Genomic DNA, 15,982 nt, shown 5'->3' on the forward strand with positions numbered 1-15,982 from the left:
CATTCTTTTTTTTAAACAACCTATCATCTCCTACCTTTGAACCCTTGCACAGGTTTTGTTTTTTGCACACATATACTTGTTCCCACAAACAACCTGACTGAACACCAGATGTGTAGGCAAACCAAAAACAATGATAATTTAATCAAGTGTCACATTCATTCCCCAAATTTGAGCTGCCTTTCTTTCTCTAAACCATGCAGCTCCTTCGCTCGATTCTTCAGCTCCTCTGCTTTCTTGTCATCCTTCTCTGTGCCATCCCCAAGTTTGTACATACGACTTGCATTGGCACAGCCCCACACGTGTCCCAGCTCACAAGCCCTGTTAGCGTACTTCAAAGCTCGATTCATATCGGGTGGCAGTCCTTTGGAATTGCCCTGAATGAACAAAGCACTGAGGTTAAAGCAGGAAGGAGCGAAGCCACCAGCGCAGGCCTTCTCATAGTACTGCTGAGCTACTGTAACGTCGGGTCCTTCTTCATTAACTCGTCCATCATGGGCTAACAGACCAACGTTATGGCAGGCATCTATAGACTTCTTTCCGTTGGTATTGCAGGAGCGCATAAAGCAGGAGTAGGCTGTTTTCAGACACTCAGTCACTCCACCTGGTGGGAAGAATTCAAATCCCTCATTTTAATACATACCATTTTGTTTTACATACCATTAAAATACCTAATTGGAAGTACTATAGAAGTACTTATTTTAAGAATTAAATATTGAAGTGTTCACATGTAAACTATATTTACAATCTTTTTAGAATGCTTTGTCTACAAAATTTCAAAATAAAATAATCTAACTGCCCATCACAATTTACAAGACCCCAAACTTTTGCCTTAAAGTTAAAGAAATAGTAAAACTCTAAAGGCACTGCATTTACAATCACATGAAAAAGAAAAGTGAATCCACATTTAACACTATTAAACCGTAAATTGTTTTCATTTTGACATTGAATTGTGATTAATGTTTTGACAATCGATTAGCCTCATTTACTCATTTAAACTAACTAACACTAATGTATATGTAGTAGGTGGTTCAGTAACTAACTACCTCATATACTGTTGGATGATTGAAACTCCAAGAAAGCATATTTCATTTGTTTTTTTTTATATATATATATATTGCTTGAAAAACTATCTTGCAATGTAACCAGTGACTGCAATACAGCTATAAATATATAATATAATAATATATGTAGTAGATTATAAAGTACACTGTACTCTGCTTGAATACTAGCAACTGCTAATCATAGTATTAGTCCCATACATACATACAATGTTGTCCCAATTTGTGCAACACACAATGTAATGTCACTCACAAACATCAGAAAAGCAATAGGCCTAAGCTACATTCCTGTTTTACCTTTGCCTGTGACATGGTAAGCCCCCAGTTTATAGCAGCTCTCTCCATGTCCATTTGTTTCACAGTTATGTTTGAGCACTTGTGCCGCCGATTCATAGTTTTTCTTCACCCCTTCCAAGTAGTCTGAGAGCCTTTGGCACCCTAAAGAAGAACATGGCACATAAGCATTTATGATGAGGCAAACATCACTAACACATCAAGCATTCAATGTCCATCTCGGTCCACCTCTAGCTGGTGCCCAGTGTTTCAGCACCATTGATCTGTGAACAGCGCATGGATTTTACCTTCAGGATCCTTTTCTTTGTAGCATTGGAAACTGTACTCCACTCCCAAATTGTCCAAAAACTGCTTCACTTCATTCTCATCTTCAAAATTTATAAGTCCAGCCATTTTTTTTTTTTTTTGCACTTGTGGCTTTTAAAGTTACTATAACCGCATGTGCTGAAGGCTTAGCTCTCCCACCACATCGACTGGTAACGTTACTTGTGACCTTGGTGAATGAGTTGGTGAGCGATGTCACAAAAGCGTTTCCTGAAAATAGAAAACTCAATAGAGATGACTACCGTAAGTTGTTCTAAAAGAGCACTATAATTAATTATTAAATAGTTCCCCTAGAAAACAGAAGAACAGCATGGTCATGCGTGTCCATGGACAGTCTCCTGCACGGGTCTCTGATGATCTCTTCCTGGTTTCATAACCCTCTCCAGGCTTCCGTAGTCCAGCCTCCCTTGCTAATGTACTTCCAGTGCTGTGACCTTTGTTTACGGTCTGCGGGCTGTGAAAACATTCCCATACAGGTTTCGTAATTCGGAGCTCCGGTCGCCAAAGCGATTAAGTCGATTTTTTTTTTTTGAAATATGTATTGCACCACGGCAGACAGCTTCCTGCATGTTAACATGGAGAGCGATTTTCCACAACAGAGGAGCTAGCTGGTTCGTTGCTAACGATCGTCGGTGCTCGCTCCTCTTCCATAGTTAACGTTACTGTGTTGTCAAACAGGTTTGCACATCGCCAAGCACTCAGACAGGTGAACACTGCAAACTTGAAACGGCTAAAAACGGAGCCGCTCGACGGCTAGCAAGCAAAGCTTTCCTTTTTTCCGTATTTTTTTTTAATTGTTTTTATTTTAACCATGGCCTGTAGTTTCTTAAACACGGTGAGTTTCAGATTCGCCTTCAGGTAATTTGTGTGACGTATTTTTATGTGCTCAGTCATTAAGCCGCATTACTTCAAAAAATTGTATATCAACACATTGACGTAACATTAATTGCATCTACATAAAAAAAAAAAAAAAACTTTCCCTGTATGTTTTCAGGATGAGACATCTCCACCGGCTCTGACAGACCTGTGCCTGAACCATGTGAGCCAAAATCTGGAATGTTTCTGTGTGAAGCGCCCTGATGGCTCCCTGTGCTTCAGAGAGGCTGTACTCTTCCCACAGGAGCTAGCAGACCAGCTGCTGGCCAAGATGGCTACTGAAGGTAAACCTGGACACTCCTGAGCAGAGTTGGTGATTTCTGAGCCTACAGTTGAGATCTATATAGTGTTATTTTTTTTTTTTTTTTTTTACAGTACACTGACTATCGAGAAGTACCTCATACAGCTTCACTTCAAGAAAGCTGAACTATCCCTTTTTGTCACATGCAGCAAACATCTCCTCGCTATCCGCTAGGGATGCACCGAGCCGACTTTTTCAGTCCCGATACCGATGCCTGGGCTTTGTGTTTCTGTCGATACCCGATACCGATCCGATACCGTTGTGGAATTAATAATAAACTGTATACCTTCCACCTTATACCTTCCTTCCACCATGTGGAAGAGACTAAAGGCTCCAGACTTTCCCAACTAAACATCACATTCCTAACTAAGACAACATAACATAGATGTAATGTATTGAATTCTTATTTATTTGTACACTCAACTCTTCCAGCATGCGACACACGTACGACGGAGGGGAAAAAAAACTAACAAAACTGGATCCCGTGGATCTGTTCATTTTTCCCATCCCCGATCCAGCTATTTTGTCAATATCGGGACCAATATCCGATCTTAATATCGGATCAGTGCACCCCTACTATCCGCTAACTGCCTGTCCCCTGAACACACTGTAAAGAAAAAAAACGCGGCCTCTGTAGACAGCCCAGGCTCCACAAACGGCAACATAAAACAACCTGCACCACGAAACATAAACAGTGTTCCAGCCAATAACCGACTTGGTTGGGGGTAGTGTGCGGAAGGGAGGGGGACGGGACTGGATGAGGAGGAGAGAGGGGCGAGCTAGCCTCCGTTTTGTTTGACAATACTTCGAACGTCAACAAGAAGTGATGTCACCCAGCATCGCTTAGAGCACCTTTTGAGTATGTTGTCTTTCACCTAGTCTATGTCGACGCCTGTTTCACCTCCTTACCGAGGCTATTTTGCAGACGCACCACTCCGTGCGACGCTTAGCACCACCCAAGAGGACTGTGATTGGTTTAAAGAAATGCCAATAAACCAGAGAATGTTTTTCTCCCATCCCCGAATGCTCTTTGGACTAGCCAGACCTTCCTCCGCAGCGCTGTCTGAGGGAAGGTCTGGCAATGCGAGACTATCTGTCATAAATCAAAACCCTTCCATTGGTTCATTAAGGCAGTATTGTGCAAGTTCTCCTGTTCAGTTCTGCATGAACCCAAAGATTATACTTGAATTGAGTACATTCCACTGCAGGTCTTTTGAATGACAGCACAGTGGGTGTATTTCGGCACTGTGAATACCTGCGGCTGAGACGAGCCTGCATCCGTACAGCACGTATCTCCGCAGAGGCCTTCCAGAAAGCCCTCTGCCCTCACAGACTGTTGGAGCTGGATGCTGCCAGGGTCAATGCAGACCTCACTATTCCTGATATTCTACAGGGACTGGCCACCAATAAATATTGTCAGGTAAAGTGAGATCATGTCAACTTGTGTGAATAGAAACAAAATATGTCGAACCACTCTTTCCTCCTTGATATTAAAAGAAACTCCCCCCTCAAACATCCTACAGGAGTCCCTCCAGCGACTTGTCTTAACAGGTCTCACCATGTCCTCTCTGGAGGAACCAATCCGGTATCCCTTCAGCTCCCTCCAGGGCCTCCGCTCCCTCTCTCTAGCCAACGTAGACTTCTACGACTCCGGGCTCGTCGACGTGTGTTCCCTGCCTCGGCTGGAGAGCCTCGATCTCTCCAACACTTCAGTTACCAACCTGAGCCCACTGCTGGGCCTGAAGGAGCGGCTGCGCTCACTAACCCTGCACCAGCTGAAAAGGCTGGAGATGAGCACTGCTCAGCTGCTGGGAGTCATAGGCCAGTTGGATGTATTGCAGGTTAGTGGAAGGATGATGTTTTACACTGTGCGTCTACTATTAAAGGTCCCATGACATGGTGCTCTTTGGATGCTTTTATATAGACCTTAGTGGTCCCCTAATACTGTATCTGAAGTCTCTTTCCAGAAATTCAGCCTTGGTGCAGAATTACAGCCACTAGACCCAGTCTCACAATGAGCTTTCCTTAGTATGTGCCATTTCTGTGTCTATAGCTATTGAGGAGGAGGGGGGTGGGGGGGCAAGGTGGAGAGTGGGGGTGTGGCCTTGACCAACTGCCACTTTGCTCGTTTGAAAGCCATGATGTCTCTTTCTTTCTCATGGGTGGGCCATATTCTCTGGGCGGGCAAAGCAGAGAAAGGGGAGGTAACTTTGCTCTTTATGAGGTCATAAGGAGCAAGATTCCAGATCGGCCCATCTGAGCTTTCATTTTCTTAAAGGCAGAGCAGGATACGTAGGGCTCGGTTTACACCTATCGCCATTTCTAGGCACTGGAGGACCATAGGCAGGCTGGGGAATGTTTTGATGTGATTGATTTGTGCTGAGAAGAACACATTTTCTGTGATTTCCCCAGCCACAGCTTGTTTTTACTAAAAATACTATTGTGTGTTTGTGTGAAACACCACTCGTGCAGCACCTGGACATCAGTGATGATAAGCAGTTTACCTCTGACGTGGCTCGTCAACTGCTTGGACAGCCAGGGATCCTTCCCGCTCTGGTTTCCCTGGATGTATCAGGAAGGAAACAGGTGTGTGTTTTTATGTTTATCTATGTACCTACCCACCCACCCACCCAAAGAAATTAGCAGGCTTTAGAGCCAAGTTGTCATTTCTCACATGTGTGAACGTTGCAGGTGACTGATGCAGCAGTTAAGGCATTTGTTGAGAAGAGACCAGGGATGACCTTTGTGGGACTTCTGGCCACAGATGCTGGATTTTCGGACTTTCTCTCTGGAGAAGGAAATCTAAAGGTAGCTATAGATGTGTACTTTAACACTGACAACATTGTGCGTAGAAATCCAGGTTTGCTAGAGTAAACAGTCTTTTATGTGTAAACAGGTAACAGGAGAAGCCAACGAGACTCAGATCTGCGAGGCCCTGCGTCGCTACAGTGAGAGAGAAGGTTTTGTGAGAGAAGCTCTGTTTCATCTGTTCAGCCTGACCCATGTCATGGAGAAACCAAGGCCCGACATTCTCAAGGTGAGCCCACAGTATTCTACTTGGAAAATATACTGAACAAAATTATAAACGCAACACTTTGGTTTTTGCCCCCATTTGTCATGAGCTGAACTCAAAGATCTAAGACTTTTTCTATGTACAAAAAAGGCTGATTTCTCTCAAATATTGTTGACAAATGTCTGTGTTAGTGAGGACTTTCCTTTGCCGAGATAATCCATCCACCTCACAGGTGTGGCATGTCAAGATGCTGATTAGACAGCATGATTATTGCACAGGTGTGCCTTAGGCTGGCCACAAGAAAAGGCCACTCTAAAATGTGCAGTTTTACTGTAAATTCTTTTCAGTCAGTATCTGGTGTTAGGGTTCATCCGTGAAGAACACACCTCTCCAAAGTGCCAGACGCCATCGAATGTGAGCATTTGCCAGAGAGAGAGAGAGAGAGAGAGAGAGAGAGAGAGAGAGAGAGAGAGAGAGAGAGAGAGAGAGAGAGAGAGAGAGAGAGAGAGAGAGAGAGAGAGAGAGAGAGAGAGAGAGAGACCCTAGCACCAGATCTACCATTAGATCTTTTAGTTCAGCTCATAAAAAATTGGGACAAAAACAAAAGTGTTTTGTTTGTATATATTGTATATCGTCGATTGTTTCCCTTATCTCTAAGAAAACAATGTAGATTGTCATATTACATTGTTTGATCATGCTTAAGGAACACATATAAAATGTCAGATCCTAATCAGATTTATCTGATAAGCGATGGAGCGTCAAGTTTTCTCTCTTTTAAGGAATATTATGTCAAAGCCCTACAACCCCGACTCAATTTCCGCACACTCTGACTTTCTCATCTGTCTCACTTGACATAATATTAATTCCTTCTTCTCTTGTATTTTGTAGCTGGTGGTGTTGGGTATGAAGAATCACCCTGCGACTCTGAATGTCCAGCTGGCAGCCAGTGCCTGTGTGTTCAACCTGACGAAGCAGGACCTGGCAGCAGGAATGCCAGTGCGACTGCTGAGCACCGTCACTCAGCTGCTACTGGAGGCCATGAGGACTTTCCCCAACCACCAACAGGTAGCGTCATGCCTAGAGCTGGAACAATTCCAAATTTTGTTGTACAACTAATTGTCTCAGAAATAATTGCGATTAACAATATAATTGTCTCTCGGTCAAATTTTTTTTAAACAAAATAAAGTTTTGAATGAATCCCAGGATACGCCTTTTGGTTAAATATCACTGTTATGTGACCCAGATAGTGTAGTCACGCAGGTACCCAGCCTATGAAGTAAACCACACCTCTTTATTATCATAAAACATATTTTTGTAACTGTACCTCCCCTCCCATTGTCATTTTTGTTGCCATGAACGTATATAGGGTCATATGCCAACAACGAACATCGCTTTAGCTTAACAGTCTGACCAAGAATTTGTTATATTATTACAATTTAGCATATCCAAACAAAATCAACAATTACCATCAACAGGCTTAGTGCTTAGGGCCTTAGCTAATGTTAGCAATTAAATTCGGTTATACAAAGAAACCTCAATTATGTAAAAAATATTGACAATTATGTAATCATTGTTACAGGCCTAGTAATGCCTGCACTGCTGTCCTAGTCGGATTCGTCATGCCAAAATGATCACAATAAAATGGCTGTCACACCTGATACAGTTTACCAGCATAGGGAACTTTGAGAAAAGGGGCATTTGATTTTTTTTTTTTCTCCATAAAAGAGTTTATTCTCATGGATTAAATATGACCATACAAATGCTTTTGTGTGTGTGTGGCATGTCATCAGTTCCCAAGCCAGGCAAGGCACAGATAACTATAGAAAACAGTCTCTGCTGAGCTACGACAAGTCAGTAACGCAGTTTTCATTATTGCATTTCTCCATTAAATTGTATGAATTTGTATTAAATAAGTTATATTCAGTATATTCTGTTAAGCACAGATTCTGTAGCCAGTTCAGACATTTATCCCGATATTTTTCATCTACATGTGTTTTCATTCACACTCAGGAACCTGCTAGTAATAAACTTTAGACATAATCATGACCTACCAGAGTAATAATTGAAGCTTGAGGGTCGGCAGCTCCGGGTGGGACACTGTTGGTGCATTGTGACAGCATGACAATTCTGATGTTTTGGGGAACTTCTCACAGACAAAAAAAAAAGTGCAGCTTTCTTTTTTGTTTTCCTCACCATGGATGGAGTTAAGAGCTTCATACAAGCAACTAGAAAGTATTGTGCAGTGCAAGACCATTGTCCTTTTGTTAACCAATAATAAAATATTAAAATCAGTCTGGCCTTCACTGGAACCAAATGCAGAGATCTGGTCAGAAGGGGCCACGTTTGGATTAGTCATTGTGGAAAATGATACGTACCGTTATATACCAAATGCATTTACTGGATATTGTTTTTTATATGATTTATAAATAGCTAGTGCTGGGCAATGTATCGATATTATATCTATCGTGATATGAGACTAGATATCGTCTTAGATTTTGGATCTCGTAATATCGTAATATGGCATAAGTGTTGTCTTTTCCTGGTTTTAAAGGCTGCATCACAGTAAAGTGATGTCATTTTCTGAACTTACCAGACTGTTGTAACTGTTCTATTATTTGCCTTTACCCACTTAGTCGTCATAACTACATTACTGATGATTATTTATCAAAAATCTCATTTGTGTAAATATTTTTGTGAAAGCACCAATAGTCAACACAACAATACCGTTGCGGTATCGATATCGAGGTATTTGGTCAAAAATATCGTGATATTTGATTTTTTTTTTTTTTTTTTTTCTCAAACCCAAAGTACCAACTCAGACGTTAGATAATATTTCGTAGACACATTGTTACTGGGCATGTATAATAGAACCCAGTGATAAGAAGAGACAAGTACCATAACAGATTGAGGTCAATGATGGCTGTTTTGATTTCTCTGTCTATAGCTGCAGAAGAATTGCCTGCTGTCTCTGTGCAGTGATCGCATTTTGCAGGAGGTTCCATTCAACAGGTGAGAAATCCTGCTATACTATCTATTCATAATGTGCATTTCAAATGGGTGCAAAGTCAGTTAAAAATAAATGATTATATAAGAGATTGAAGCAGTACATGTGCGTTAGTGGATACAAAGCAGGAAACCAAATAGTAAAATAATTAGCCGGTCTTAACCTTTGTGTTGTCTTCCATTCAACCACGTACCTGTCGTCCTGAAAATCAACACGTTTGCGTCTCTTTTATTGACGCTTTCGTCTCATTTTCAATGTTTTTGGCTCTTTTTTTTATATGTTTAAACGCTTCTATTCACTACCATTTATAAACACCACTAACGCCAACTTATTACCAGTTTTACACTCATTTTTGGAATTCATGGTCAGTACACCTCATTTATAGGAAATTATACCTAATTCTTGAGTTAAAAAAGCAGAAATGATGAATTATTTAGACTATTAAAGGAAGGATAATTACAGAAGGGTCAATGTTACATTTCCTTTTTTTTTTTTTTATGCTAATTTTTTTTATAAAACACCCAAAACTCAATGAAAGTAGAGATTCTATCTTTTGTTGTACTTGCGAAGCGGGATGTATGGAATCAATCCAAATTAGTTAGTTCAAAAGAAACCCATATTTCTGATATAGACATTTTGAAAAACGGGTCAAATTTGACCCGAAGACAACACAAGAGTTAACATAAAACAAAAACCTTCAATGGTGTTTTATGTTTACAGTAGAAATATATATTTTTTTTCCTTTTTAAATGTTTGCAAGGTTTGAAGCTGCCAAACTAGTGATGCAGTGGCTCTGCAACCATGAAGACCAGAACATGCAGAGGATGGCTGTGGCTATCATTTCCATACTGGCTGCAAAGGTATATATGTTGTGCTCTATAAATATTACATTATTATTAATGCATTCTCACCACATTTGTAGTGTTATTCCTAAACACGTAGACGTTTGCTTTTCCCAGTTGTCCACAGAGCAGACGGCTCAGCTGGGAGCAGAGCTGTTCATAGTGAAGGTAAGGTTCTCATTTCCGCTCTTTTCTCTTCCGCCTTTCATAATCTACCAATGAAAAGGCACACCTTTTATTGCTAATTTGCTCTCCTCCTCCCTCCTCCCCCCTGCAGCAACTGCTCCACATTGTGCACCAGAAGGCTACTCAGGGCGTGGTGGACGCCACCCTCAAATTTACACTGAGTGCACTCTGGAACCTCACCGATGAATCGCCAACAACCTGCCGCCATTTTATTGAGAACCAGGGCCTGGACCTGTTTATTAAAGTTCTAGAGGTAGGTACACAGAAGTGTCAACGCGTACGTGTAATGGCTCTAACACACCAACCCCATTATCGTCCGTCGGACAGTCTGGCGAGGGCGGTGACTCGAGTCTGTTCCGTGTCGTCGTCAGTCAGAGGAGCCGTCGGCGTCCATTTTGGTCGATTTTGACTTGTTGAAACGGCCGGTGGGCAGTCGGACTCAATGACCAATCTGATTGGTGGAGTGCTAGCCCTTGACTAGCGAATCAGTGCTTCTTCCACAAGAAGAAGCCCGAGAGCTGACAACGCCAGTATCTTCTTATTACTAGCCATCGTATTTTCTTCCGTTCAGCGAGTAATGACGACAACAACGATCCTTCTCGACTACTATCAACGCTCTCTGATGAAAACAATGACTGACGACAGTGTGCTCTGTGTTTACTAGGTCTAGAGAGATGTTCCGTCATTTGCGGTTTTCATTTTTTGGTTCGACGATACAGATTTGCGCGGCCTGCTGTTACAGAGACGTATTACGTCTCACGGATGTGCAAAACCTACGCTCAAGTCGGCGTCGCTCCGCTGTGTTCAGAGTCACTTTTTTTTTTAGGGCTGCCACCCCTTAGTCGATTAGTTGACTAATCGGTCGTTTTGGTCTTAGTCGACTAAGATTTCTTTAGTCGATTAGTCATTTTTTATGCTTATCCATGCTTAATTACTTATTTCCAAGAAACTTCTGAGCACATTTATGGTAAACACAAGATTTAAAGTGGTGCTTTTGCAGTATTAATTGTGGAGAAACTCAGTTTTACAGATGGTTAATTAACTACATTTATATTGTGCTTTTCTAGTCCTAACCACCTCTCAAAGCGCACAGCTCTGTCAATTAAATCAACTAATCGATTAGTCGACAAAATTGTATAAGTGTTAGTCGACTAAGAATTTCTTTAGTCGAGGACAGTCCTACTTTTTTGAGAGATGGGAGCCGACTGATCAGTCTGACGGCCTTTTCTGCCAACGGTCGGCCATCAGGTTGGTGTATCAGAGCCTTAAAAGAACAACAACATGGACCAGATTACCATACTTAGTTAATTATCACACACTCACAAGTTGCTCTGTAGAAGTATGTATGTATGTATGTATGTATGTATGTGCTTTTGGGGCAGGCTGACTCACTGTTGTTTTTTTCCCATACACCCCCCGCAGTCCTTCCCCAAAGAGTCCTCGATTCAGCAGAAGGTTCTCGGTCTTCTGGTGAGTATACTGCTTTCTTATAACTTTCTTATTAGGGGAAAGTTGAATACATTTACGATATTAAAAGATCATCATTACCTTTTTTTTTTCACCTTTTTTGTTGTGTAGAACAACATAGCCGAGGTCGGGGAGCTGCACGTGGAGCTGATGGTGCAGGGGTTCTTGGACCACATCAGCACCCTGCTGCACAGCCCGGAGGTGGAGGTCAGCTACTTCGCCGCGGGCATCCTCGCACATCTGACGTCCCGAGGGGAGGAAGCCTGGACGCTCAGCCCCAAGCTCCGATCCTCGCTGCTGGAACAACTGGTAGGAATCAGCAGACACGACTCGTAAACTCATAGACACATGGATATGTGCACACACTTATTTTGAAAAGGTTATTTTAATCTTTTTTTTGCATCTGTGTCTCTCTCTCTAGCATGATGTCATTATGAAGTGGCCCGCGCCTGAGTGTGAAATGGTGGCCTACAGGTGAGATGCAGCTTTTTAAAGCAGAAAAACAATCTCATCAAAGCAAGTAGGCCTGTATATTCCACAGATGTTATGTTATAACCTGATTCAGCAGTGGCTGTGGAACTAATTTAAGGATGTTTTACCTATATCAGGTCTGTACAAGTTAATTTTCGTACAATACTTTTAGGCCCTGTTTACACGAATATGCTCGCGGGTGAAAACAACAAAATATTTTAGCAGATGTGCCTTTCGTTTAGACGGTGACGGCATTTTTGGGGCTTAAAAACGCAAAAAAGTGAAACCACCCTCTAGAGTGGAAATCTTAAAAACGCTCCACCGTCGCATTCCCGTCTCAATGGTAAAAACGCTGTGTGTGTGTGTGTGTGCATTGTTTGGAGCAATAACTCCACCTCCTCGTCTGTCCATACAAAATTGTCAGCTTTTGTTGTTCGCTTTGCGCTACTAGTGAGAGGAGAGGGAGATAAGTAGAAGGAAGGTTCTACGCAGGCAAGCGGACTTGGTGGATTTCACACGCTTTTGCGTCACCATATGCACGCATATTTCCCCCGCCCCCCCATAATGCTTGTCTAAACGCGGAATAAAAAGTGAGAACGCAACGCCACTTTTGCATTTTCTCTTCAGATTGTTTCCATCTAAACATAACCTTAGAGAGCGCCTTGAAAAACAAGTCTGTAAGAATGTTCTTTTTATATTGAGTGTACATACAGTACCTTTCTTATAAAGCTATAGAGACACTAGGGGCGTTACCATTAATAGTTGCATCGATGCATCACAATGTGGATCTGGACTATTCTACATCGATGCACCATCATCGATTATTACCTACTGATGTTACTTGTTGATTTTCCGCTCACTGCTGTTTTTTGTTTCGCCTTTTGTCTGCTGTGTTCAGACTTGCTCCATTCAGGAAGTTTGTTTTTTTATTATTATTTATTTATTTATTTTTTATCTGACCGCTTGAATTTGAAAACCATGTGTAGCAATATATTATAATAATAATGAGTAAGTGACGCATCGTGATATCAAACCATATTGAATCGTTGACAGCATAATCGTAATCAAACTGTCACACCCCTAAGAGAGACAGTCAAAAAAATCAACGTGAACATGTGACACAGAGTACATACTAAAATATATTGTTACCGTCTCTCATTCTTTAGGTCATTTAACCCCTTCTTTCCCCTACTGGAGTGCTTCCACACCCCCGGGGTCCAGCTGTGGGCTGCCTGGGCCATGCAGCATGTCTGCAGCAAGAACGGTGAGACATATACATGCAACATATTTGTTATTCTAGTTTCATAACTGAGCTCCTTCACAAATAATTTACTGAAATCTATTTAGGCAAGTTACTTATTCACCCCACTCAAAAACGGCCGACAGATCTGACGTTGTATTCCCCCCTCCCCCCCGTGTGTTCGCAGCCGCTCGCTACTGCAGCATGTTGTTGGAGGAGGGCGGCCTGCAGCAGCTGGAGCTGGTTCATACACACCCACAGACCCACAAAGACGTCAAACTGTTGGCTAACAGCATTCTGGAGAGCCTGCAGCGCCACAGAGCCCGCACCGGCCAGCCTGCGCACAAGTTGCCGGCCGCCGCCACAAAAACCTCACCGAGGTAAAGACTCGTACACTAGTGGTCATTTATCATGTCGGTCTCACAATGGCTGGAGGCTTTCTTTTCATTCTTGTACATTTTCTCTTTCAGGAAATGAGGCTCACCACAGAGGGGATTGTGTGTGTGTGTGTGTGTGTGTGTGTGTGTGTGCGTGTGTATCTGCATACCCCACGCACAAACACACATTTGATCAAGAATCCCAGGAAAGTAAACCTTAAAGGACGGAGACTACGCATTTCTTTGCACACACACACTAAATCTATTTATTTTCTTTGTGTTTGTTTCAAAACTGAAATAATTCTGTGTGTGCTAATCTTGTGATTTAAAAAAATGTAATTATGAGAACTGTTGGTTAGTGAAGCTTAAATCTCAACTTGAGGTGTGTGTCTGTGCTCGCTCAATAGTCTGACATTGGCATGATAATGATTTTCGTACCAAAAAAAAAAAAAAAAAAAAATGGGGGTTTGCACCCTCAGAAGCTCCGCTCAGGGCGATACCACAGAAATAGAATGAGAGTAGAACGGGTATTCAAATTATGGTCAGGGTGGCGGCCATTTTTCTGTGCACCATTGCCATCGCAAAGAACTGTGACTGTATTGGGTTTCCTCATTCTATTTCAATTTTCAGTGCACAGTGCTGAGTACCATCTTCTAGTCCAGCCATTCAACCAGTCAAATTACCACGGCAAACAGTTCAATGCCTGTTCTACTCTCATTCTATTTCTATGGTTGACACCCTCGGGCTCCTGTATGTTACTGAGGGCTCTCTGGTTGTCTGAATTGGTCGATTTAGCTCTTTAGATTCACACGTGACCCTGCTGCGAGCTCAAGCATGCCGGAGTTTGTCTGAATGCTTGTACTGTTCATTTTAGGAATGGCTGCTTAACGCCTCTGGGTCCTCAATACTGCTGTTGCTCTCTTTATTTAGTCTTACATCAGCTAAAAGCTAGTTTTGAGTTGATGTGACAGGACACTTGCCTAGGGTGTGTTCAGTGGGGCTCAAATGCCCCGAACATTAAAGATTGAAAAACCTAAATTTATTTAGAGAAGTTGTATCTCTTTTGAGAAGCTCCATTGCATTTTTCTTTTCCTAAACGTTCAGTCGTATCAGCGGCAAAACCAGCAGTGCTAGAGTAGAATAATTTCAAATGATACCATCAGTTGTGTCCACTTTGGACACATGTTGCAATAATGATGTGGTCCGTATAGTCATGATGGTTGTACATGTGTTTTGTGTCACAGCGGTTCCCTCTTTGAGAAGCTTGTTTGTATATATTGGTGTGTTCGCTGTGCTTTCCGCTGCGTCTTAAAGACACAGAGACAGCACTTCGGTGTGAGCATGTGTGTACGTACTGTACGTCTGTACAAGTAGCTGCATCTTAAGAGTGTATGTAATTTGTACATAATAGAAAAGGAGACAAAAGTAATTGTTCAGGACTGGTTGGATCTGGTTGCATGGAAATTATTATAATCTATGTTCTATAGTTTGTTTATCTGAGAATTATGAGTATAGAACAAAGTGAAAAGAGAAGAAATGCTGTTTACCTGGAGAAAGTGGGGATGTTATAAGAAATATTCCTGAGTATTATTTTTCTGTACTGAAATGACTGGCTGTGTGACATTAGTATCCTCCAAGATGCCATTTTATTAGATACTCTTCTGCTGTCCAGAGAAGCCCCCCCCCCCTTTCGCCCACGTTGATTCCCATCAAGGCCCCATCATCATTCTCTATGCAATCACAACTAATGTTGCTTTGACAAACTTCTGTCAAACCCCTGATACATTTTTGAGGCAAAGTGGATTTTAGTAGGAATAACCGTGACAGGTCACAGGACTTGTATAGATGATATGTTCATGGCAAAGATAATATATTGGGCTATTATATATATGGTACCCTAAAACAGCTGCCAGCAAAACACACATCACCTCATCTGCTCAGTGAATTTTGGCCTTGTTTTCTGTAAATCAGTTGTTGTATAAGCTAATTACACTTGTCCTGAGCTGATCTCATCAGTTTGAAGAAGGGCAAAGAGCAGCAGATGACGCAGAATCTGTTTTCTTCTTTTTTTTCTTCCTGTTGCTCCTGATGTGTTGGGATTGTTTAGTAGAGCTTCTGAATACGCATTGGATAAAGGCCACTTTAGTTATTAACAAGAGTTTAAATCAGATGGAAGATACAAAAAGTCAAGATGCTGTGTATGTCTGCTATGCCTGTGCCATGTTGCTGCTGAGAGTCGTCTTTCTTAGTTTGGAAATAAAGAATGTACATTCCCATAAACTGGAGATGACGCTTGTTGCCTTTATTTTTTTTTAAATTCCAAATATAAGATTCACAAGTTTATTAACCAGCATACTTTTGTGCCATAGTTTTAATCAAAGTCTCATCCTGAATGTCACAAAAGGAAACACAACTCATCCTGACCCTAACTAATGTATTGATACCGGCTGGGACACACACACACACGGACACGGACACGGACACACACACACACACACACACACACACACACACACACACACACACACA

The 15,982-nt window shown here is 41.9% G+C and overlaps 2 protein-coding genes across 2 annotated transcripts; one reads left to right on the plus strand and one right to left on the minus strand.

Moving 5' to 3' along the window:
• Positions 1-58: 58 nt before the first annotated feature.
• coa7 (cytochrome c oxidase assembly factor 7) lies at positions 59-2,452 on the minus strand. Its single transcript, XM_028586979.1, has 3 exons — positions 1,640-2,452; positions 1,356-1,496; positions 59-601 (listed from the first exon to the last, which is right to left on the minus strand). Exons 1-3 carry the CDS (start codon positions 1,743-1,745, stop codon positions 156-158), a joined length of 693 nt encoding a protein of 230 aa, XP_028442780.1. The 5' UTR covers positions 1,746-2,452; the 3' UTR covers positions 59-155.
• A 2-nt stretch (positions 2,453-2,454) lies between these two features.
• Positions 2,455-15,738, plus strand: zyg11 (zyg-11 family member, cell cycle regulator). Its single transcript, XM_028586969.1, has 18 exons — positions 2,455-2,511; positions 2,671-2,836; positions 4,062-4,273; positions 4,377-4,694; positions 5,326-5,439; positions 5,545-5,661; positions 5,750-5,890; positions 6,755-6,931; positions 8,811-8,875; positions 9,631-9,730; positions 9,830-9,880; positions 9,990-10,151; positions 11,321-11,368; positions 11,477-11,674; positions 11,787-11,839; positions 13,003-13,100; positions 13,264-13,456; positions 13,547-15,738. Exons 1-18 carry the CDS (start codon positions 2,488-2,490, stop codon positions 13,551-13,553), a joined length of 2,244 nt encoding a protein of 747 aa, XP_028442770.1. The 5' UTR covers positions 2,455-2,487; the 3' UTR covers positions 13,554-15,738.
• The last annotated feature ends 244 nt before the right edge of the window (positions 15,739-15,982 follow it).

The sequence above is a fragment of the Perca flavescens genome, chromosome 9 (genome assembly GCF_004354835.1).
Source record: "Perca flavescens isolate YP-PL-M2 chromosome 9, PFLA_1.0, whole genome shotgun sequence".
NCBI classification, from domain to species: domain Eukaryota; kingdom Metazoa; phylum Chordata; class Actinopteri; order Perciformes; family Percidae; genus Perca; species Perca flavescens.